Genomic DNA, 24,373 nt, shown 5'->3' with positions numbered 1-24,373 from the left:
TAATTCTTGGCATCAAACTTTTTGGCTGGGCTGTCTCACATGCATGAAGTAATATGACTTCAAATGATGTGGATGGATGGCTGGAAAAAGCAGAGAGAAGCAACTTGGGTGATACAGTTGGTCTCAGTATGACCTTGAGCTCCAGAAGGATAAGTAGCAGCTGCTACAAGTTGCCTAGAAACTTTGCTCTTTTTGTTCAGCAAGAAGCCAAAGCAGAGAGTCTAGGAACTAGTGAAGGGGTTCCTGGATAAGACTGTCTATGGTGTCTCTTGTGGTCTATCAAGCTCTTCGGTGTAATTATTGAGAATAAGGCTGCCCACAAGTCACACTCCCATTCAATAGATCACAGAAGCTAATTGAGGCAGAGGAGTTGCAAGAGCTTAAGAATGGTCCAGATACCATGTTCTTAGCGGACTGAGGGCCTCCAGCTGAACAAGCCAAGGATGGGGAAGATAGACAATTCTGGTGAGACCATCACCCACATACACATGAGATGTTCACATAGTGCTTTAGGCATGAAAGCCCTGTCTGTAAGGGATGCTTATGGCTTGCATAGGCTTTCCCTACACTGCCTCCCTCACCACCTGCTTCCCCAAGCCACTGTTCCTACACACCTTGAACAGGAGGAGAAAAGACAGCTGGGGCATGCTATTTAAAATCAAATTCATGACTAAGGACTTCTCCCCCTTTTTTTGTGTGTCCATGTGGTGTGTGTGTGTGTGTGCATGTTTTTGCATGTGTGGGGCACACACATATGCATGAGCACTCCATTGCTCTTCGACCTTATTTACAAGGCAGGATCACTCAATCATCCTGGATCACTGATACAGCTAGTCTTACCATCCAGCTTGCTCTGGAGCTGGAATCACAGGAGGACAGCCAAGCTTCCCCAGCTTTTATAGGTTTCACACACTTTCATGACAAGCTCTTTAACCACTGAGTCATCTACTCATTGATGACTTTGAACTTACGTCTGTTTGTTTTTAACATGTTCATTCTTTTTTTTTTAAAGATTTATTTGTTTGTTTGTTTATTTATTATGTATACAGTGTTCTGCCTACATGTATGTCTGCAGGCCAGAAGAGGGCACCAGGTCTCATTACAGATGGTTGTGAGCCACCATGTGGTTGCAGGGAATTGAACTCAGGACCTTTGGAAGAGCAGTCAGTACTCTTAACCTCTGAGCCATCTCTCCAGCCCCCAACATGTTCATTCTTACACTCATTTTTCTAATCACATTTCCTGGGTCCTTCATGTCTTGCTAAAAGGGGTCAGGGAAGGAAAGCGACAATCCCAGAACCCTCATCTGTCTTCTGCCTGGCTCTGTATTGCATGGAGAGACCAGACTTATATGGCTGAACCACTACTGCCCAAGGACAACTCTACAGATAAGAAGGAGTCCATTTTCTTCAGCTGCTCCAGGAAACCAAGGGAGCAACAGCCTGAATTCTAAGCCCAGGCTGTGATGCTATTTAACACTCTAAAACAGGGATTCTGGCTCCAGCCTGCAAATTCTTGGTGACACAGCAATGAGTCACTGCCCCTTCTGGATCCTTCTGTCCCATAATAACAATTAGTTCCACCTTACATATGCAGGTTCCTACGAAGCTAAACCGGACAAGAGATGAGGGCTGCTCTGCAAGTGGAGGTGCCCTACATTTCCCTCCAGGCTGACCCACATGTCTTCAATGAGTGACAAGGCTGGGTGACAATGAGTGACAGGGCACAGCTCTTAGACAAGATGACCATGTGCCAGCCTGGCAATCATTCTGCACAGCTCAAGAAGCAAGGTTCAGGTCTGTCCCCCACCCCATGCGGCCCCTCCCCTGCGCCTGAGTGAGGTGAGGGGGCTCCACCATTGCTCACAGTGACTGGCTGTAGCACCCAGAAGCAAACAGGCAAGGGAAGAGGGAGAGGGCCAGCCAGCAGGACAGACCAGAGCACACGGCATGGGGGAACATGGGTGGCAGGCCATCTCTGCCTGGGCCTAGGAGAGCCCAGCGGCGCTGACCTGGCAGGCAGGAAAGGTCAAGTAGTGGTGCAGTAACTGGCCCACGGCGAAATTGCGCACGCTGGCCAACTTGGCCTGGTGCCGCTGCAACCGGGTGAGCAGCAGCGAGAGCTCTTCCAGCTGCGGGCGTGTAGACACATGGGGAGGGAGTCAGCCACCGCAGGGTACACTGCTGCAATTATACCCTTCACCCCATGCCAGGACAATACTGACGTGACACCACTAGGCAATGATCGCATTGGCTCTGTCATTAGAGCAGATAAAGGCACCGCCAGCATAGGGTACCAGAAGCTGCTTTCTCAGAAGCCGCCAGTTCAGCTTCACCAGGAGGATGAGTGCTTTGAAGGGACAGTTGCTAACCAATCACAGTGAAGGCCAGGGAAGAAGGGAGGGATGCTAAAGGAGAAAGCAAGTAGCTAGAATATACTTCTGGCAAAATCCAAATTGGGGACCAGCCCAATGTTCTCCTCCACTTTCCTCGGTCTTTGGAGGCCTGCTACAAAGCCTGAGTGAGTCATGGGCCTCTCTTTCTCCTCATCACTAGGAAAGGGTTAAATGCTGCCCTGTGGGCTGCAATTAATCAGCTCTGAGGGAGGGATACCATGGGCTAGGGTCTCATATGCCACGGCATGCCAATCACCTGAGGAGGGAAGTGAGGGGCTGCTTACCGATTTTCCATGTAAGCTGGGAGCGCTGACTGTGTGGGTCATGTAGCCCATGGATGGCATGGAACGCCGGTCCACATGAGAGGAGTTCTGTAACAGACAAGGAGAAGCCAGACTGAGGCCAGGCAAGGAAACCTCAGTCACTCACCTCCAGGCCCACCTACCATGTGCCCTTCCGCCTGTCTCAACTCTGGGTGCCTGGTCTCCAAAATGAGCACACCACCTTCCTTACTGGGCACAGCACAGCAAACTGAACAGTCCCTGGAGTTAAACCTCAGTTGGGTTGTTAGAGGTAAATGAACTGACTAACACCAACACCTTTTCCTGTCTTGTAGGTGGCCAGGAAGCCACTGAGTGATTGTCTCTCAATGTCACACCCCAGTCACCTGGCAGAAGTTCCTGGGCCTCACCTTGATAGCATGACCCCGTGCCTTCCTGGGAGAACCCCCCAGTGAGATGTCCACACTCCTCCTCTGGTCGGGCGGCTTCACTGTGACCCTTTCTGCTGGTGTATGTGGCCGCCGGGGTGGGAAGGGCCTGGGAGGCCCTAGAGGAGGGATGTCAGAAGGAGATGGAGGTACGGAGATGGAGCGGGGCACCTCCAGCAGGCTCCGGCTGCGGCCCTGCTCAGTGAACTCTGGGGAGCCAGCTCCGATGGGTGCTGTGGGGCTGCCATGCCGGAACTGCTGCCTCTGCTGCCACTCGTATAGCTGCCACACGGTGCCGTCCCTGTGTGCCCGACGCTCCTCACTGGACATCTTCAGGTGGCTGGCTCGGTCCTGTGCGTACTTGTAGTCACTGGGCAGGTTCCGGGGAGGGGGTGAAGAGCTCCCAGAAGGATATCTAGTGCTCTTGGGAAGAGTCTGGTAGTTTTCTGGGAAGGACGGGGGCTGACTGGGACCCTGGCGAGGAAGTGTCTGGTCTAAGGGCAAGCTGAGAAAGAGAGAGAGAGAGAGCATGTCAGGCCATCATGCAAGGCAATGCAGATAAGGAAATCCACAAGGTCAGCTTGCTGAAGAGACTGTGAGGACCCCAAACAATGACTGAAGCAGACACATTGGGCTTCTCACTGAAGAAGACACCAGAGGCAGTTTTCTCTGACAGCCAGGACAACCATGCTGTTCCTCGTCCATCACTCCTAATACAGTGCAATTAAGCTGCCTCTCCTCTCCTGCCAGTTGCCAATGACAATGTCTGTGGATCTGGGAAGGCCTCCCAGTTCTCTCCTGCCTGGGAGCCTAGCGCCAACCCTGGAAGCTCACAGAGAAAATGGCAGGAGTCTTCTTCCCTTTGCTACCCTTCAAAGAGACTGGTTCCTGACAACTCTGAGGGCTTCCTAATGTGTTTCCTGTACATGATCACCTGATCTGACCACTCTAACATGCCCCAACCTCCTCAGCTCCCTGCTGTCTATATAACATTTAAATCCTTGGCTCTGTTCTAACATCTGCAACCCTGCTGTTTTCTCACTGTTCCTTCCAGGGCTGACATCAAGCTGAGGTGGGCCAGTAGCCTAGAGTGCAACTGATGAAGGAACCCCCTCATGAGCATCCCTTTGCCCATCAGAGAGCTCCCCCACCTCAGTAACTTCTCACTACAAAAAACAAAAGTAGGGAGTAGCCCGCCCTAGGTTCTAATCTCAACTCCACCATACATGGCATATATGACCCCAGGAGGCTTACTGACTGCTCTGAGCCTCGGTTTCCCTACCTATATGTGAGGTAGCATTACTGTCTCATCTAGGGTTTCTGAGAACTAATGAGGTCAGTAAGGGAAAATGCATCCTTTATGGCCTAGCCAGAAGATCCTTAGCAGGGAGTGCGCCTTCCTGTCACTCCTCCCTTCCCGCCATGGCTGAGACCCAGGATGTCTGCTTCCCTCTGGTCCTCACAACACTGCTCTTCCCTCTGTATCCAGGCTTCCCAAGGCCTGTTTATTCAAACCGTACTCATTCGCCAGGACAATAGCCCACATCATTTCTCCTCCCAGGGCCACAGCCTGCCATGTGTCTATTGTTTAGCATGTTGTTTCAGTATAGGACTTTTCCAAGACATTTCTTCCTCAGCCAAGCCAAGCCTTCTTAAAGGACAGAAATGGGACTCCATGGAGTGAGAAAATCATGTTGCAACAACCAACCCATCAGAAAGCAGGTATGACTGAAAGATATTACCACTAACCATTGCACTTCCTGAGACAGAGGAAAAAATCAGCAAGCGACAAAATATAGAATCTTTTTGAAGATTAAAATCCAAGCCAGCTGTGGTGGCATATACCTATAATCCCAGTAATAGGGAGATGGAGGTAGGAGGATCAGAAGTTCAAGGTCATCTTCTGCCACATAGTAAGTCTAGAAGTTGGAGAGATGACTCACCAGTGACACTCACAAAGGGCTCATAACTATCTGTAGCTCCCGTTCCAGGAGATCTAACTCCCTCTTTCTGACATTCATAGGCACCAGACATGTGTGGTGATACATAGACACACATGCAGGCAAAACATCTATAACATAAATGTAAAAAACTAAAGTTTATAGCCAGTGAGATGGATGACTTATTGGGAAAAGTGCTTGCTACGCAGGCCTGGTAATTTGAGCTCAATACCCAGAAACCACAGTGGCAGGAAAGAACAGACTCTCAAAAGTTGTCTTGACTGCTGTGTATGCAGTGTATGCGTTGTGGTATTCTCATATGCCTGCTTATGTGCTCTCTCTCTCTCTCTCTCTCTCTCTCTCTCTCTCACACACACACACACACACACACACACACACACACACACACACACACACAATTCATTCTTTTTTCCCAGCACTCAGAAGGCAGAGGCAGGCGGATCTCTATGAGTTTGAGGCCAGCCTGGTCTACAGAGTGAGTTCCAGGACAGGCTCCAAAGCAACACAGAGAAACCCTATCTTGAAAAACCAAAAAAAAAAAAAAATCCATTCTTTTTGTTTGCTTTTTAGTTTAATCTGCAAGGCAGTGTAGTGTTTTTAAAGAGAACAGGCTCTGGGGTTACAGAAGCCTCAGTTCAAATCATCTTTTTTTTTTCCTTAATTTTATCTGCATTGTGTTTTGCCATACATGTCAGATCTCTTGGAACTGGGGTTAGACAGTTGTGAGTTACCATGTGGGTGCTGGGAATTGAACCTGGATCCTCCTGAAGAGCAGTCAGTGCCCTCAACCACTGAGCCATCTCTCCAGCCCCCCTGATTCTGTCTTACCAACTTCACATAGCAAACTTATAACAGCGCACTGCAGTGTGTCAGACATTACTCTGTGTCGATGGTTAACTCTATATGGTCAATGGAGGCAGTGGCAGCAGCAACACCCAAGGCCTTGTTCTAAAGGCAGGTTCCTGCCAGACACTGTACATCCTCATTTCTATGTGGGATGCAGAGAAGCAATAAGTAAAGCTGTGGTTACCAGACCTGGGGATGGCTGAAATAAAGAGGGAGATGCTGGTCAGTGTGTGCAAAGCCCCCACTGCACAACGTGGTGAATGTGGTGACCACAGTTAATAATATATACTTCAAGACTGAGCATTCTCACCACATACACACATAAGGATGTGTGGGTGAGGTGACGAGCATTAATTTGCTTGCTTCAACTACTTCACAATGTATGCATATACCAAATGCCCCAACTATCCCATCAATATATAATTATTACTTTTTAAAGATGCATGATCACGTGTGTGTGTGCACGTGTGTTGGGGTGTGCATACCCATGTACATGTGCATAGATCAGAGGACGACATGAAGTATCCCGCTCTAACACTCTTTGTCTGTTCCCTTGAGACAGTGTCTCTCACTGGCCTAGAACTTGTTCTGACTAAGCTGGCAGGCCAGTGAGCTCCTAGGTCCATCTGTCTGTGCCCTAACATTGGGCTTGCCTGGTATGGGCACTAACTCCATAATTATTCTTTTTTTGTTAAAAGGACAAGCTGGAAGGAAGCCTTAGCACTGGCTGCTCTTGCAAAGGACTTGAGTTCAATTCCCAGCACATATACAGTGAATCACAACCATTTGCAACTCCAGTTCCAGGGGCTCTGACTCTTTTCTGACCTCTGAATACAGCAAGAATATACATGGTACACACACATGCAGGCAAAACATTCATACATATAAAATAAATCTGAAAGTCTTTTAAATATAGGTTTAGGGATATAGTTCAGTTACTAAGAGTCATGCCAAGCATGCACAAAGCCCTGGGTTCAAGACCCTCTCTAAAATATAGTTTTAAGATGTAGATTTTTCAGCCCCACTAGACCTATGAATGCTAACTTCCAGCAGAGTGCACTGACCCTGTTTAAACAGGCCCCTGAGGTTGAAAAGTGCTATCTAACGGCCTATTAAATCTGTCTGACCTCAGGTCTGTGTCTTTTCTGAGTCTCACTTCCCTTCCTATAAAATGTAGATGGTAAGAACCTCTGACTAGATCACTATGAAGAGTAGAAATTGGTGCCATCAGATATGGTAGCTTCCCTTTGACAGTTTCTTTTCACGCGGCTGAGGGAATTCTAAAATCTCTTCAACCCAAACCTGTCTAGAATGCAAGTATGTTTGCTTGCCACTAGGTGGCAGAGACTTTTCATTCATTTTCCCAAAGCCAGTGTCTGATTGTGGCAGCACCCAAATCCTCAGAGGTGGTGGCATGGGGCTCCCCCAGAGGGCAGGACTTCATAACCATTGTTTATTCTGCCTGAAGCAAAACTCAAAGTATGCAAAGTATGTCCCAGCCAAGTCCCTCTGTCTCTACAGCACCCGCCTACCATGTTTAGATGGCCACAGTCCCCCACCCCCCAGGCAGTGCCCCAAACCCTGAGCCCATCCTCCAGTCCATGCTTTCCTTTTACGCACTGTCTGCCATTTGGAGTAACCTCAGATACGAGTATGATGATGGCCACTAGCTCCTGCAGCCAAACTATATTAACTGGCTGATGGAGGGAGGGACATGACAGGTCCCAGGAACAGCTCCTGGGGCAGCTCCGCCCTGACAACAGATGTGTGTCCAGCCTGGCCTTACACAGACAGGGATCAGGAGTTCCTGATCTCTTACCTGCTCTGTGGCTCCAAGAAGAGAAAAGTTGAACAGGATATCCTGAGAAAAGTTGCTCAAGATACAGTCACGCCAAAGCATAAGGTCAACTTGTGTGACCATTCATGCTCACTGCAGAAATCTCTCACCCTAGCTTCCTACTAATCACGCAGGTCTTTCATTTCCTACTGTGTTCCCTCAAATGCACTTTAGTGCCTGGCACCGCCCCACCTTTTATTTTACAAGCACGCTTTACTTTAAACACTGAGTGAGGGCAGAGATAGAAGGCTAGCATGTCAAAAACAAGCCCTTGGCACATGCCGGGACTCGGAGTATGTGACACTCTTGCTGAGCCCATTCCAACAGAGTTAAACGATAAGAAATGTGACAGAGATGTATCTCAAAACACAGGGGTAAGTTAGAAATAGTGCCCCATGTGGACCAAAGCAATCTAACAGCCTTCCTTCCACTGCCACTATGACTCTGTCCAGTGGCAATGAGGTCAGCACAGTCTCAACTATATACCATTGGCTCAGCACCAAGGACAACAATGTCACTTCCCTCTGTTCTGGGCCACAGCTATTTGTTTTCAGCAAGACACAACATTTAAATAAACAGAGCTGACACCTGCTCTTTCCTAGGGAGAAGGGGCAAGTACCTTAGTTACAACCCAGAAGGCTTCCCCTTCTGGTCAGTCCCACAGCCATGTCTCTAAGTTAAGTTCTTCCATATAGTTTCTTCACCAGCCACTCTCCCTCATCACGTGGGACAGGCATACACGACACCATGCCCACCTCTGACAACAGGCTGCAGATCCTCTCCCAAGAGCAGTGCCAGCTTCCAGAGTCACAGAGGGACAGCCTGTACTCCCTGACAAGTGCCTCTAGTGCCTGGGCTCCTCCCTGGACTCCTCCAGGCATCTGGAGTTCACAGCTGGGCCTCAGTGCTCTCAAGTGTCTACAGACAGCGACTTCCCAGGAGCAGAGGGGCTGGCAATAGTGTAAGAGTCCACTAGTTACTGACACCGCTGGCTGGCCATCTCTGTGTCCTCTTGGTGGGCAAAGGCTCAGACCACAGTTTAAACTCTGACCTTGCCACTAGTCTGTGTGTCCTAGGCAGGCTGCTTCCCTTCTCCAAGCCCATTTCTCTGGTCTGTAAATGAAAGCTATCGCCCCTCCTTGGAGGGCTGTTAAGAGTATTCTCATAGAGGCAGAGAAGTTAATTAGCGGAGCAGGTACTGGGGAACCGACAGCTATTCACATACATACATGAACGCGCGCACGCACACCATCATCATGTTAATTAGCAGCACCTCAACACCATGACTGACCTCCTGCCATCCCCCTTCTGAGTCTTTGCCCAGTGCTCTGCCTGGGCCAGGTTGGTCTTCCTCTGGCTGTGTTTCTCTGGGTTGGTCCTGGAAGGAGCAGTCTGCTGGTACCCACTGGTCCCATTTTGTTCTCCTGGGCCGTAAGAGACAGGTGGCATGCCATTCTTCTCGGCCCGCTGTGGCTGTGCTTGCTGGCCTCGGGGCCCACCGGGTAGATCCACAAACAAGGCATCCTCCTCAGCTGGCAAGTATGGAGACCTGGCCTTGCTCCTGTCCCGTCTACCTTCCAGTGGGTCCCTTTGAGAACGGAAACGTTCCTCCTCTGGCTCCCTCCTGTCGAAGCCAAAGGAGTCTTCATAGCCTCGATGAGGACAATCTCTGGAGTGCCCAGGTCCCACATGGCCACATTCTTGACAGGCCTCGGTGTGGTTGGCCTGTGGCACGGCCTGACGCTCCACCTTGTCCATGTCCCTGTAACGGCAGGATCACATTCAGTCAAACTATAGACACGACTCCCCAGTAGCATTTTATACTCATCTCTGGAACACCCCTTCCCTCCCACCCCCTGTCCCATGCCCATCCTTTGTCCTGCTGTGGGAACTTGGCTTAGATACCACCTCCTCCAGAAAGCCACCTTGACACACTCCCTCGGTGTAAAAGGAACTGCGCCCTGACACTACCATCACACTGAAACTGCCACTCCAGAGCCACACACTTTGGCTTCTGCCTCCTACTGCCATCCCCCCCACATACACACAAGCCTGACAGGTGTGAGGAAAGGAACTGGGTGACAGCTGGGTGAACTGAGGCTAGATGAGGGGCTCTGTGACACTGGGCGGAGCTCTTCTGTCAAGGCTTGCCCACACTGAAAGCCTCCAAGGGACAGGTCCTAGTATGCCGCCCCATCACTCAAGACAGAACAACGGCTCACTGGAGTCAGACGGGGTCACTCCGGCATAGGTGGAAACACGAGCAGGGTCTCAGACGGGGCATCAGTCTACCTGTGCTCCACGATGAAAAGGTCCTGCCCTTCAGATCCATGGCTCTATGATGGCTCCGCCATGACTGTCTCCACTTTGACCTGGGAGCGCACAGCAGAACACTGCTGTACTTATAACATGGTGGCCAGAGCCCTGTGAGCACCGAGAACCTCAGCTTTCCAGAGCGAGTGCAGATTCAAGCTAGTCTAGGGGATGGGAAAAAATGCAATTCCCAGCAGAAGGGCCGCTTCACGTGTACAGGACTAACTGTGGGCAGATCCAAGCAAAGCAGTCGTGCTCAACACTGTCCGTGTTCGAGTGCCTTCTCCACAGGAATCCCAAGTTATACGAAAACAAAGTTGTTCTGTACTTCTCTATAATTGTTTGCTCTGTTTTGTTTTTCCAAGACAGAGCCCTGCTTAGCCCTGCTCTGTAGACCAGGCTCAGCTTGAACTCAGAGATCCACCCGTCTCCACCCGTCTCCACCTCTCAAGTGCTGGGATTAAAGATACGTACCACCACTTCCCGCCTTCTCTACTGATGGGGGATTTCCCTCTGTATGCTGTGAATATATGTTTCTCTTACTGGTTGATCAATAAATGATGACTGGCCAGTAGCCCGGTGGGAATTATAGGCTACCAGACGAGGAAGGGGGAATGGGGAGTGAATCTCCACGGAGAGACACCATATATACTGGGAAGATAGGACACCTGGGAATTCTCCAGTAAGCCAAGACCACGTGGAAATATATATTAATAGAAATGGGATAATAATTAAGACAAAGCTTCTCAGTAAGAAGCCTGAGACATCAGTCAAACAGTTTAGAATATAAGCTTCAGAGTATTTTTTTAGGTCTAAACAGCTGTGGGTCCCGGCGGAACAGAAACCTCTGTCTTCACTCTACAATTTTTTTTTTTTGATTTTTCGAGACAGGGTTTCTCTGTATTGTTTTGAAGGATGTCCTGGAACTCACTCTGTAGTCCAGACTGGCCTGAAACTCACAGAGATCCGCCTGCCTCTGCCTCCTGAGTGCTGGGATTAAAGGCGTGTGCCACCAATGCCTGGCTACTCTACAATTTTTTATTGTTTGTTTGTTTACCTATTTTTTGTATGTGCACATGTGTCATGATGCGTGTGTAGAGGTGAGAGCACAACTTGCAATAGTAAGATCTCTCCTTTTACCATGTAGCTCCTGGGAGTAGAATTCAGATTGTCAGACTTGGTGGCAAGCACGTCACCTGCTGACCCACCTTGCCAGCCCTGTGCCTCCTTTTCTGTTGCTTTAAAATAGAGTCTCTTCCTTTATAGCATTATACCACCACTCCTGGTTCATATATCATTTTATTCATATTGACAGACATCTTCCCTCTCCAACACATATTTCTGCCCACTGCCTGTCGGACAACATTTGCCTTCATTTGGGCTCACCCTTCCCCACTTTGTGTCCACTTTGTTTTGGGTGCTGCTGACTTTCGTATTTCTTTTTCTGCCAAAGCTCCAAAGTCTCAGGACTGGTTCAGAGGGAGGTCAATAGCCCAGTCCAGGCTAGTCAAGAGTCAGTTCTCTGACCCTGGCTTGAGCTCATGCTGCCTCTGTAGGAGGCGCTGTTTGAAGGAAGCCAAGCAAGTCCTGAGGACTCAGCCTGAGGTCTCACATGCAGTCACACCCAAACAGACGTATCACTGATCTTGCTCATTGTGACCCAGTAAATGCCCCTTCCCATGTACATGGTAGGTTCATGTTACATCTCATTATAATGATGGATTAGGAGTGATCTGAGGTACTGTCCATTCCAACCCAGTGGTCTATAAGCCCTGGCAATAGGAAAACACTCAGGGACCTATGCTTAAAAAAAGTAATTCTTGGGCTGGTAAGAGGGCTCAGCAGGTACAGTTACTTGTCAACACTAGCAACCTGAGTGCTATCCCCAGAACCCACATGGTGGAGGGAAAGAATCAACTCCAGGAAGTTGCCTTATGAATACCACAAGCACACCTGCATTCATATACACCACCCACACACACACACACACTAAATATTTTAAAATCAAGCCTTAGCGTAAGCTCACAGAGGAGTTCTGTTCCACTGGACACTTGAGTGGATTGACCAGCCTTCTGTTCCTCTCCTCTTTGTCAGCGGACCCCACCAGTGCCTTTGAGCTGCTGACCTTGGTCTCTGTCCTCATCACTGTCTCTCATCCTTACAGGCTGGGCTGTACAGCTGCCTCTGAGCTGATGAAAGCTCAGTTGCCTCTGGGTCATCCCTGGGAGAGTCACAGTGGTTCTATGCTTTCATGTGTTCCCACACTGCCAAGTAGTCACCCCAGCTTGGAAACCAAAAGAGCTGTATCTTTTTTTGTGGGGGAAGTGGGTAGGAGTCTCTTGATTTCCAGGCTATCCTCAAACTCTTTATGTAGTTGAGGAAGATCTGTCTGACTAACCCCAAAGCTTCTGTGATTACAGACTGGTGTATGCTTTGGTAGGGCTTGAACCCAAGGTTTACACCTGCTAGACAAGCATTCTACCAACTGGGCTCTTATCTCCATCTCCAAGTAGCTCTATCTTCTTATTACCGGCACTAAAGATAAGCAGTCAGACAAACACTACATTATCACATACGTATCAGAGCTGAAGGAAATGCTGCTGACCCCAAAGTCATGGAGTTTCCTGGTCTCCTCTCATTTCAGAGCTAGCTTTATAACAGTGAATCTTGGTTTTTACTGTACATGTACAAAGGAGGATACATATACCCTCCCACACGTGCTAATACGGCCTAGAAATCAATTTAATGGGGGACAATTGCATCTATGATTTGGATTAACACCAGAATTTCCTGCAGAATAAACCTCTAGGGAGTGGTTGAAAGAGCAGTGTCTGCCCACTACCTGGCACTCTTCTCACCCCTAAGACTTTGGAGTTACAAAGCTCCTTATCCTCATGGCTTCCAGGACTTAAAGAGATATCGTTATGCTCAAAATGTTCAGTCTGTGGCTCAGGTAGGAAAGCAGTTTCCTGCACTCTAGCCTTACCTGACTTCAACATTTAACAACTTCCTAACTCAGGGGCTTTAAACCCCACCCCAAAAAACATGTTTTCTCCTGGTCTCTCTATATTCTCAACAATTTATCATGTAACTTCTCAAATCAGAAGACATGTCACAAAAGAAATCTGCAGTGCTCAATTTAGCAGAAAGGTAGGAACGGGTGAAGCATCCCCTCACGCTAATGACCATGTCATTCAGAGGGCTGATCACCAGAGCACAGGTGTCTAGAGCTGAGACAGCATAAACCCTTCCCAAATGGGTTGCTTCTGGAGTCCTGAGCACTGACCCCCAATCTTACAAGAAGGTGAGTTCAAAGTGAGCACCCACCCTGGACACCATCCATAGCTTTGTACAAAAGACCAGCGAGTACCTGGAAGGCCAACAGGAAGGTTCCTTCACTCTGGTTAGTGCTTAGCATGGAAGGAAGGAGCCACTGGGAGCAGTGGAGACAGGAGTCACTTTATTCTTTCCTCTTGGGTAGCCCCCACCCCCACCCTGGCCCAGGGAAATTCTCTCGCCCCTCTTCAACAGGCTCTACTTTACCTGAATTAGCAACAGCAGACCTGAACTGTGCTAAGGGCACTCTGCTGCCTTCAGCTGTCTCTCCAGTGAGTCACAAAACACATGCAACGACCCAGCTCTTGCATCAAAAATCCCTGGTGAAGTTGAAAACTCCACAGTAGTCTCAGCCAGGGTCACACACGTTTTTAAAGCTGATACTATTGTTGCCATACATGCCAGGACTAACCTGTGCCAGGAATTTGACCAGGCCCATCTCTCATCCCTACAACCACACTGCCAAGTCAACTCTGCCATGCCTAGAGAGACAGGACACCCCCGGATGGGGTTACTCACAACACAGTGTCTCTAAAGGCAGGGAGGGACAGTGACAATGGGAGTGCTGACTGTAAGCTCGCTGCTCACAAGGCAGAACCCTGAGCAAAGCACTTCGCTGCCTCTCCCTGTTCACCACACAAACCTGCAGGTTGGGTGTCAGCTTCACTACAGCTAAAGACAGTGAAGCTCAGAGAGGCGAGCAACCTTGTGCTGGATGCCGCACCAGTGACACACACGGGACTCCAGCCCCATCAGATTTGACTCCAAAATCTGCAGACACAGGGCTGAAAATGTGTCTATCAAGTACTTCTGCTGAGGCTTGTCCAGCCATACATCACCCAGGGTGAACAGTCTGGAAGGCCAAAGAAAGTCCAGAGAGCTTGAATATGGGGCCATTTCTGAGAAGGCTGGTTCCTTACAGAGAATCCCAGAGCAGTGTTCACATTGTACGCTGTTCTTTCCAACTTTTTTCTTTTGGGGGTGTTGGGGGAGCAATATATCCCTGTACAGGTGTGGAGGACAAAGGACAACTTGTTGGAGTTGGTTCTTTCCTTCCACCTTGTGGGTCCTGGGGAACTGAACTCAGGTTGACAGGCTTGGACATAAGTGCCTCAACCTGCTGAACCACCTTGCCAGCCCCGCACCAAGTCTGTCTGAGAAATTTACACATAGAAAAGTTTCCCAGCTGTTTAGTTTGTCAAGTCATCTGCTCGCCCGGACAGCCAGCCAAAAAGTCATGCATTTTAGTGAACACTTACTCTGTGCCAGGCACTAAATGGGCTGCTTTCAAGACGACGATGATGAGGCACGGATGCAAGCCACAGGATCTGGCTACCCCATCCCCCTTTAATGTGGGTCTGGGGGACCAAACTCCAGTCAGGCTTGCCCAGCAAGTTCTTTTACTCACCACTTCATCCACTAGCTCCATATGTGCTTTTCCTCAGTTGTGTGCATCTTACATCCTTGTACTATGAGGCCTCCTCTCCACAGCCCTCACCCAAAGAGGCTTTTCCTGATCACTCAGACAAAAGTGGCTGCTCCCCATCCACTGGTCCCTCACCCTGTCCTACTGCCTCCATGCTTAGACCATGGTAAAAGTCACCTTACTGACTATGGCATGTCTTCTCCCCCACTCTCAAATGCAGCCATCAGACACTACCTCTCCTACCACTACAATTTCAGTATCAAATGCCTTCAATGAACATTTGCAGAATAAAAGATGAATGGATGAACAAATGTGCGGGTCTATGGTCAAGGTGATCTAGGTGGCTGGGATACAGAGAATAAGGAAGGCAAGAGGTAAGTTTGTAAGGGTCCGGACACACATGCCATCTTCAAAATCCCTGTCAAGGAAAAAGGTGACTAGAGTGTAAGTCCCTTGAGTTCTAAGACAGGACTGGAAGCATGGCTTGGAAGCTGAGGAGACTTGAGGTGGCTTCTGATAGGCTCTCACCTGTTGGTTTGTGAGCTGCAAATGTAAATGGGCCTCCTTGCTCAGAGCTTTGGCTTTCTGGGAAAGACAATGCATCCTTAGACAAGCTGGAAAGATGGACATCAAGACGACCCCGGGGAATCAGACAAGGTCCAGATGTGATGGTGAGAATTTAGAAATGGACACACACACACACACACACACACACACACACACACACACACACACACACACACACAGAGGCGGGGGAGGGGACCTCATCCCCCTTCTACCTCAGGAAGTGAGGTGAGTATCATGGGGATCTGACACTTGTATAGGAAACATGATGATGAAAATCAGGTGTAGTCGAGGAGGTGCAAAAAGGAATTCCCTGGGAGAAGGCTAGAGGGAGGGGGAGGGCTTCAGGGAGCTGGAGCTGAGCTATGCACACTGGTAGGAGATACACCAGCAAAGAAGAGAGTGTGATTCTCTCAAACACTCACACTGAAACTGGAAGAGTGCACAGAAAAAAAAAAAGAGCGGATGGTGTTACTACTATACCAGGAGCTACAAAAGCCAGCACGTCTGGCAGGGAGTACTGACTGCATCTTAGGCTACTAGCTAAGTAACTGTGTTTAATCCTTAAGAACTGTGAAGCTGACATGTGAAAAATACAAGTAATTCTTACACCATGACAGCAGGGGAGCTAGAATCTGAACCCACATCTGAAAGACTGCAGGGACTAAGCTCTGGGAGGAGGTATTAGAAACAGTAGGAATGGGGGATGGTAGTCTGGAAAAATAGTTCAGAAGTTGGGGGGCACTAGCTGCTTTTCTAGAGGATGTGGGTTCGATACCCAGCATCCATACAGCAGCTCACAACCATCTATAGCTCCAGTTTCAGGGAATATAACACCTGCTTCTAACTTCCAAAGGGCACCAGGCATATACAAACATACATACAGGCAAAACATCCATACACACAAAATAAAATAAAAATAAAAAAGATAATGCTACAGCAGGAGGCAAGGGGTGCATTGGCCAGCCTGGGTGATGGCTACTGGTATTTTGCCACTCACCCCAACAAGCCATTTCCAGGTCCTCAACCTGATGCCCTCAGTCTTCCTATGGAATAAGCCCTTACTTCTACTTTCAGTCCCTGTGGCCCACAGGACTCCACTTTTGTCCTGGGGGGTGAGGCATGTGTCTTGAGAAGCCAGTGGCATCAATGAGTGCCTTCTCTGGTCATTGTGGATGATGGAAAGCCTCAGTGTGGCTGAGTTCAGCCTGAGGATGCATCTCAGTATTTCTAAGGTAAGACTCTCCTGGCTCTGTTGCTGGGCTTCAAACAGGATGGCCAGAGCCTGGGGGTGCTACAGGTCCTTCCCCCTCAGATCCAGATGTTCCCAGTACCTCCCCACAGGGCCCAAGACTGAATCCAGCCCAGAGTCTGAGAGGATGACAGTCTCTGAACCACACACCAACTGCTCTAGAGCTGGTGTGCCTTGAACTCTTCAGGTACCTGAAGCCTTAAACCCCATCCCCTCAGAGTAACCGGCAACAACAGTACTGGTAGATGCTGCCATTCCTAAACAAAGTGCAGGACAGAAGATCTGAGTGAGAACTACAAAGCAGGAGGCCACTGCAGGGGTGAGGGTCACAACCACTAACAGGGAGGGAGGGGGTCAGTGGATCACCAAATTAGAGGACAGGCAAGACTCTGGCCTGCCTGAGAAAACATTGTAACTAACCAAATATCTGAACATCTTATTCTGGAAACCCAGTTATTGAGTCTCTGTCTGTTTGGTTGGCCATTTCATCTCCCAGGTTGCTAAGGGAAAAAGGTACCATGTCTTTATTCTGACTCAGAAGGCAAGATTTTTTCCAACTGTGAAAGGTAAGGGTTCTTGAACAAATATGAAGGAATTCTAGGAGTTTGTTAGGAGAAAAAAAATGTATAATTTTCAGAGAGGATGCTTATGACAAGGATCCCTTTGCGAAACCTGATAGCAACGGTAATTCACTGGGTAGGAATAGAGCCGTCCAAATCTTGACCAGTGAATCAATACTGCAAAGTTCTGGGTGTATGGAACTTTCAGCCATAGCTCTCTTCTGTTATAGCCAATAGCATTCTCTGCTTGAGTCCAGAGGCTGGTGTCTGGGATCTATGTACTTTGGAGGCTGGGGCAGGAGGAATACTGTGAGTTCAAAGCAAGCTGGGTTACAAAGTGAGATGATGTGTTAAAAACCACAACAAAAAACAAAAGATAACCTGACTCTACACAGCAGATCGGTAAACTCCAAAGACTGGTAAGAATGACCACCAGTGAAGATATGTGAGCCAACAGTCACGAGTAGAATACATCTTGCTGCTTAAGAGACAATTTGGTGGTTACATAAAATAAAAAGGAGTGATATTTTGACCCAGCAGCCTGAGGAGGTCACATGTGAAGAACTGGTGAGGGGTTTTGACACAGGACTATTTATGAGAGCAGCATTAGGAAATGCGCTTCGAAGCTGGCCAAGGCTTTGCACATGTCTGAAGACACATGGTGGATACCACACAGGGATGCCACAACTGGTGACAAATTAAACACTTACCGGGGTTTGGATGAGGCTTTTATTCTAGAAGTTCATGGGATGGAAGTCTGGTCTCAAGTGTGATGGGAGAAGACATGAGGCTTAGTGCCAGGCCAAGGCAATTAGGCCATTGCAGATGCTACAGCAAAAGTGACTGATGCTGGTCTCCCTCTTGCAGGAGCTCCCAACACGGTGTACTTGCCTTTGATCCATTATAACTGGTGTGTGTATGGGTGCTCATGATAGATTCCAAACCATGCTGTTTAGACTTCAGCCTCCAAAACTGTGAGGTGAGTAAACCTCTTTTCTTTATGTAAGGTGAATAAATCTCTTTCTTTTATATATTATCCACACTTGGGTATTTTGTTATAGTAGCAGAATACAAATAGATACAGTGATATGTCTACTGGTATTAAATAATGTGGATGTTCATATTTATGCTTTAAAATAACATGGAAGATGGTCCAATGGGAAGGTGCTTGCTACCAATCCTGACAACCTGAGTTCAATTCCTGGGATGCACATCACAGAAGGTGAGGACAAACTTCCCAAAGTTGTCCTCTGACCTCCAAAGTCACACACACACACACACACACACACACACACACACACACACACACACGTAAGTAATATATTTATACACATCTATTCCATAAACAGAAAGTTATTTTAAAGGATAGCAATTAACCTTTATACACATATATTTATACACATCTATTCCATAAACAGAAAGTTATTTTAAAGGATAGCAATTAACCTAGGACAGGTTACCTTAGAAAGGTGATCTGGAATATCTCTGTCCCTTCTACCACAAATAAAAAAAATCTGAGAACATACATATGTCAGGTTCCATGGTTTTGCATCCAAAGCAGCCATGGCATAGGCAGCAGGGTGTTAGGTGCTGTCTAGCGGAGCCTCCAGCCTAGCGAGCTACATGTGCTAGCCTTTGCACATTCTCCTAGAAGCACTTGTTCTAGAATACACTTGAGAGAGATGACCATCCTGAACACAGCATGCATAGTGGAACTATAGCCCCATGGAATTTTTCTAGCTCCCACCCTGGGAATGCTCCATCAGGACTGACCTCTTCAGTGACGACCGAGACAGCACCTGTGCAGCCTGGTTCATGGCCTTGACCCAGGCGTTCATGTCCTCCAGGGTGTCAGCGCTGAAGTAATAGGTCCTCATGCCTGAGTGCTCAGTCTGGGAGCCCGCTGTGGTGCTGCTGTAGATGAGCGCCCTCATTCCTGTGTGCACAGCCTGTAGCACGAGGACAGACAGGTTAGCAAGAATAAGGGGGCACTCTGGCTATGCTCTGCTAGATGATGTCCCAGTGTCAGCCAGCTTGTCTTCACATCTGAAAAATGTCACAACCTAGATGCCACTTTCTTAGTATTGCCAGACTCGGACACTGATGTGTCTCAGTCTCCTGGGCTTCCACTGGCATAAAACGTGATGTATACAAAAAGAAGCAGCTATTGTCTTCTCAGAAGACACCGTGGATCTGGGCAGCGCTGACCAACATCTGACTGGGATTCCGCTGTACCTGTTGCATTTGCACCACCACTACCCCCCCCCCCCCCGTCCCGCAAAGCTATACATGCCTCCTTGTGGGAAGCCTAGAAAGATCAGAGAATCTGATGGCTTCCAGTTGAAAACAACATCAGAACCCTGTGCCTGAGAAGGCAGGGGTCTGCCTCTCAGCCTTGCAGTTCAAACCTCACCCCATCTACATAGGAAGAGGGTGTGAAAAAGATGAAAGCGCCCAACCTGTGGCTCCTGAGTATGCCCACAATTTTACTCTCTTTTTAACCCCAGCAGCCTAGAGATGTTGGGACAGAACTGTTTTGCAGGTGAGGCAAATGAATCTGAAACGGTTGGTAATTCTCCCACACACCACATCTGGAACAGTTCTTAGAGCACTTACCATCACCAGACACTGCTCATTTTACAAACTTCACATGAAAAGGGAACTTTCCTATTTTGTTCACCACTAATATCCAGGAATAGTGGCCAGCATATGGTACATGCTCACTATTTGTTGAATGAACGAATTTGAGTGAAGAGTTGGAACCTTGGTCTGACTCCTAGGCCAGGCTTTTCTGTGTAATGTTCACAGGTCCTATGCAAAAATGTGGGCAATTCTGTAATGTGAATCTAGAACAAACGGCACGCCCTACTAGTCAGAGAAAACGGTCAGCAGAAGAAACCTCATATCCCCACTTAATATGTCTTAGGTGTCCTTTCACTCCCCTCTGGTTTAGCAGGCAGGAACTTTGGCAATAAAAACAAGAAGAGTGCACGCCTTACCACGTGCCAGCGGAAATCCTTAGACAGACTCTCCTGAACCATGAAGCCCAAGACTCTTTGCCCAGCACAGAGGGTTCCAGGGCAGTCACTGGCCCATCAGATGCAAACGCAGGGAAGTCACCAGTGCGGTCTTTCAAAAGAGCAAGTTCCTGCACTATAAGCATCCTGAGAGCCAACCTTGTCTAGCAATTAGGGCACACTGCAAGCATGCAGCCCCCACAGGAGTCATTCACAAGCACAGAACCTTATTCTCTAGTCACTGCCAGTAGGCTTGTGCCTAGTTGCTAAACTCCAAGGGCTCTGTGCCTGAGGAAGCATCCATGGTCCAGCAAGAGGCCCTGGACTCCTCAGCTAGCACAACCCTACTAGGCAACTCTGTATGACTGAACAGAAGTCAGGCTATACCAAAAGGAAACTAGGATGAGAGTAAGGAAGCATCTACGTCAGAATCAATCTGCCCCAGGACATGGCTGTGCTAATATGATATTAAGAAGGAAGCCCAGATCCTCCCTTCTCAAACCCCAAGATCAGATTCCAGGACAGCAAGAACCTACATAGGTAATAAAGGAGCATGCAAAGGTCACCAACTGACTGACAGACTCTCACGTTTACTTCCCCACAATAATTCACCATCTATTGAGTGTTTACTATGTGAGAAGCACTAGAAGGCAAAGGGACAACCTTATAGAAGGTGATGGGCACTCACACTTGTTCTGCAGGCATGAAAACCTGAGTCTGAATACCTACAACCCACAGAAAGTCACATGTGGTCATGAGTATCTACAACCCCACTATTAGGCATTGGGAGGCAGAAACAAGAGGATCCCCAGCACTCACTAGACACTACCCTAGTCAAAATGGTGAGCATCTGGTTCAGTGAGAGACCCTATCTCAAACAATAAAGAGAACACCGAGAAAGGAAGATACCTACGGCCCTGCTCTGGCTTCTTAATGTGTATACATGCATACTTACTGTAGCCACCACACCACACACACACACACACACCACACCACACACACACACACACACACACACACACACACACACAGTTTGGGACACTGTGAACAGGAGGTTAAGGGAATACCACCTGACCTGGACTCATCTCTCATCTGAGAATGGACAATCAAGCTGCCTTCTTCTAGATAAGAGGAAAAGACCCCGAGAGCAAAAACACTTAGTGTACATCTTCATAGATGAGGCCAGCATGGCCAGCTTGGGGGAGCAAAGGGAAGAGAGGCCCATGGTGAGGCTATGATGCTGGCAGGGCGGGGTCCTCAGGGCCTCACAGGTCACATTAAGGGTTGGTGTTCAGTTCAAGATCAGTGAGACGTGATCGAGGGAACCAAACTGGGGCTGCAAAAGAATGTGATCAGATCTTGGAAAGACCACTGGCTGAAGTATGGAAAGGAGGAATGAGGACACAAAAAGAAGCTTTCTCAGCATCTATCTCACACCTGGCAATCAAGTGGGGAAATAAACTGCACACAGCCATGACAAACCACCATGATGCCACTCCAAAGCCTGTCTCTCCTAGTCCCCAATTATTAACCCTCAGTGCTACTCGGGCCCAGTGTGGTAGTTTGAATGAAAAGTGTCCCCCATAGGTTCCGGTATTTGAACACTTAGCTCCAAAGAGTGCTGTCTGACGAGGCTGAGGTGGTGCAGCCTTGCTGGGAAGAAAGCTACTGGGGGCAGGCTTTGAGATTAAAAGCCTCAAGCTACTTCCAGTTCCCCCTCTCTGGTCTGCACTTACAGTTTAAAATGTGAATTCAGCTCCCACGTCTGCTTCCCTGTCTGCCACACCTCCCTGATATGATAAACTCATCCCTCTGGAATGGCAACCCCAAAATAAACCCTTTCCTCCATAAGCCGCTTCTGGTCATGGTGTTTATCACAGCAACGGAAAAGGAACTACTGTATCAGAAAGGGAGGACTTTCTGAAGAAAAACCGTCCACCCAAGATAATTCTAGAAGCCACTGAACAAAATGATTTCAGAGCAGTTCCTGAGCTACAGAATAGAAGGGGCTGCACTTTATGGCTGGGGTGATGACCTTTTTAAAAAATACAATAAAACAGAAAGACAGCATCTCACTTGTAGCCCTAGCTAGGCTACAGTAGAGCAATAGGCTACATAGACCACATCAGGCTGGCATTGACTTACAGAGATCTGCCTGCCTCTGCTTCCCAGATACTAGGATTACAGATGTGGGCCCACCATGCCTGGCCATGATTTTATTCTTAAGTCATATACACCTTGCTAGCCTGAGTCTGTGACTCTCTAGCCTCCTAACTTCCTTTCCTTCTCCACAAAAGGAACTGCATCCATGAAGGTGTTCCTGAGAACACTGTTTCTTAAGATGGACTGAATGACTGCAGAAGGACAGTACCTTAAAGGAGTACTTGCGGCTTATGCGATCCTCGGGGGCCACCGGGGAGATGACGTAGCTGGGCAGAGGGATGCTCCCAAGAACTGCTTCTTCTCGGCTGTCTTTGGGTGGAAAAACACATCAGAATAACATTCTGGGAATCCTGTCCAGGCCTCGTCTCCCCAGCCTGCACTGTCTCCTTCCTTTGCACCAAAAGCTTACCAATACCTATGCACTAACAGGACCACAGAAGTGAGGCCCATGGGGTACTCTCCCCGAGGGCAGAGAAAGGGTCCCGAGGGCACTCTCTGCACACCCTGCCAGTAGAAGGACAGTATGCCTCGTGCTGTGGAGCAGAGACAAGAGTGGCACCTCTGCTCTACCCTCTCTCCAACTACCTTCATTCACCGCCATCCATCACTGCAGAGTGACAGAGTTAGCCCTGCTGCTCTTCAACTCAGACACATATGCCTCTCCATCAGCCACAACACTGAGCCCAAGGCCCCCACCCTTATGTGATGGCCTTTGCATCTGGCCCTCACCCACCTCTTGAGCCTCATCTACTAGGATGATCCCTATGTAAGCATGGTCAGGCCCACACAGATGTGTCTGTCCTTCCACATCCTTCTGCATCTAGAACTTTCCTCAAGTGTGTTCTTGTAATCTCTATCTCCTCCCATGAAGACAAAGCACTACCCATCCTTAAAGGCCAAATGCAAATCCTAAGCCTTTTAAAATGTCTTCCCAGAATTCCCAATGACAATCACTTGTTGTTTTCCCTGAAGAACCTAAGGACTTTGATGTCTTCAAAAGCACTCAGCAGAGTCTACATTCATCTTTCCCTTTCATATTTTGAGATTCCACACTGCCCAGTCCCTGACATTATAGAGTGCTCCATAAATGCTTGAATGGGCAATTCAACACAAGTGTCCTGTCCAGTGCCACTGGAGACACCTAGGCAGGGTGATTCCACTGCTACCCAGCTCTCCAGGGGTCTCCTAGGTAGCCTACTTCCAAGTAGGGCAAAACCCCACAGGACTCTGGGTCTTGAGACCATAACTGAATCTTACTTACATGAATTCAACAACTTGAACTTCCAGGGCCTAGATGGGTAAAGCTGAAGTCATCAGTCATGTACACCAGTGGACACTTTTGCAAGGCAACAGGCTAAGTAGTTCAAGCCACTGCTCTAATAATGGTTTTTGAGAAAGGTCACATTTGGACTCCCTCACCAGTCTCTCTAGCACACAGAAGTCTAAGCCTTGGTGCTCTGAACTCCAGCTCACCTTTATAATAAAACAAACAGTAATCAGCAAGCACGAACCACCGTCTTTTCCACAGCCTCATGCCAGAGCTGTCCTGCAAAGCACAGAAAATCAGTCAGGGCGGCCTATTATACTCCACCCCTCCACCACGTAAAGCTGATTCCGGAGCCAAGACCTGCCCATAGCCACTCTAATTGCTCTTCCAGAGGGCCTAGGCTCAATTTCTAGAACCCAGATAGCAACTCACAACCACCTGTAATTGGAATCCCAGGAAATCTAACACCTTTTTCTAGCCTCCACAGGTACCAGGCACGCACATGGTGCACAAATATACATGCAAGAAAGATTCCCAGACAATCCCAAAATAAGTTTAAACATTTAAATGTATTTTAACACCATCTGTGTGTGTGTGTGTGTGTGTGTGTGTGTGTGTGTGTGTGTGTGTGTGTGTGTGTGTCCACAGGGGCCAGAAGAGGGTGTTAGATCCCCTAGAGCTAGAGTTATAGCTTTTGTGAGTCACTGATGTGGGTGCTAAGAACTGG

General features: G+C 48.4%; 1 protein-coding gene across 16 annotated transcripts in view; it reads right to left on the bottom strand.

The window, feature by feature from the left end:
- Positions 1 to 24,373, bottom strand: part of Plekha7 (pleckstrin homology domain containing A7) — a 189,976-nt gene that overhangs the window by 31,362 nt on the left and 134,241 nt on the right. For 11 of the 16 annotated variants that reach the window (XR_005880910.1, XM_013117524.3, XM_013117526.3 and 8 more), the window contains 7 exons: positions 23,853 to 23,925; positions 22,588 to 22,688; positions 18,973 to 19,148; positions 9,040 to 9,510; positions 3,087 to 3,609; positions 2,680 to 2,766; positions 2,012 to 2,131 (listed from right to left, as the gene is read on the bottom strand). Coding sequence is in view for 15 of the 16 variants with exons in the window: in XM_013117524.3 (XP_012972978.2) it covers positions 2,012 to 2,131; positions 2,680 to 2,766; positions 3,087 to 3,609; positions 9,040 to 9,510; positions 18,973 to 19,148; positions 22,588 to 22,688; positions 23,853 to 23,925 (1,551 nt within the window). In the remaining variant the exon portion in view is untranslated. The remainder of the gene's footprint in view (positions 1 to 2,011; positions 2,132 to 2,679; positions 2,767 to 3,086; positions 3,610 to 9,039; positions 9,511 to 18,972; positions 19,149 to 22,587; positions 22,689 to 23,852; positions 23,926 to 24,373) is intronic. The other 5 variants (XM_013117529.3, XM_013117531.3, XM_005075632.4 and 2 more) reach the window with 1 other exon arrangement.

This window comes from Mesocricetus auratus, unplaced genomic scaffold (assembly GCF_017639785.1).
Source record: "Mesocricetus auratus isolate SY011 unplaced genomic scaffold, BCM_Maur_2.0 Super-Scaffold_4256, whole genome shotgun sequence".
Taxonomy (NCBI): Eukaryota; Metazoa; Chordata; class Mammalia; order Rodentia; family Cricetidae; genus Mesocricetus; species Mesocricetus auratus.
Note: the sequence above shows the minus strand (reverse complement) of the source record. Positions and strands in the feature narration are given on the sequence as shown.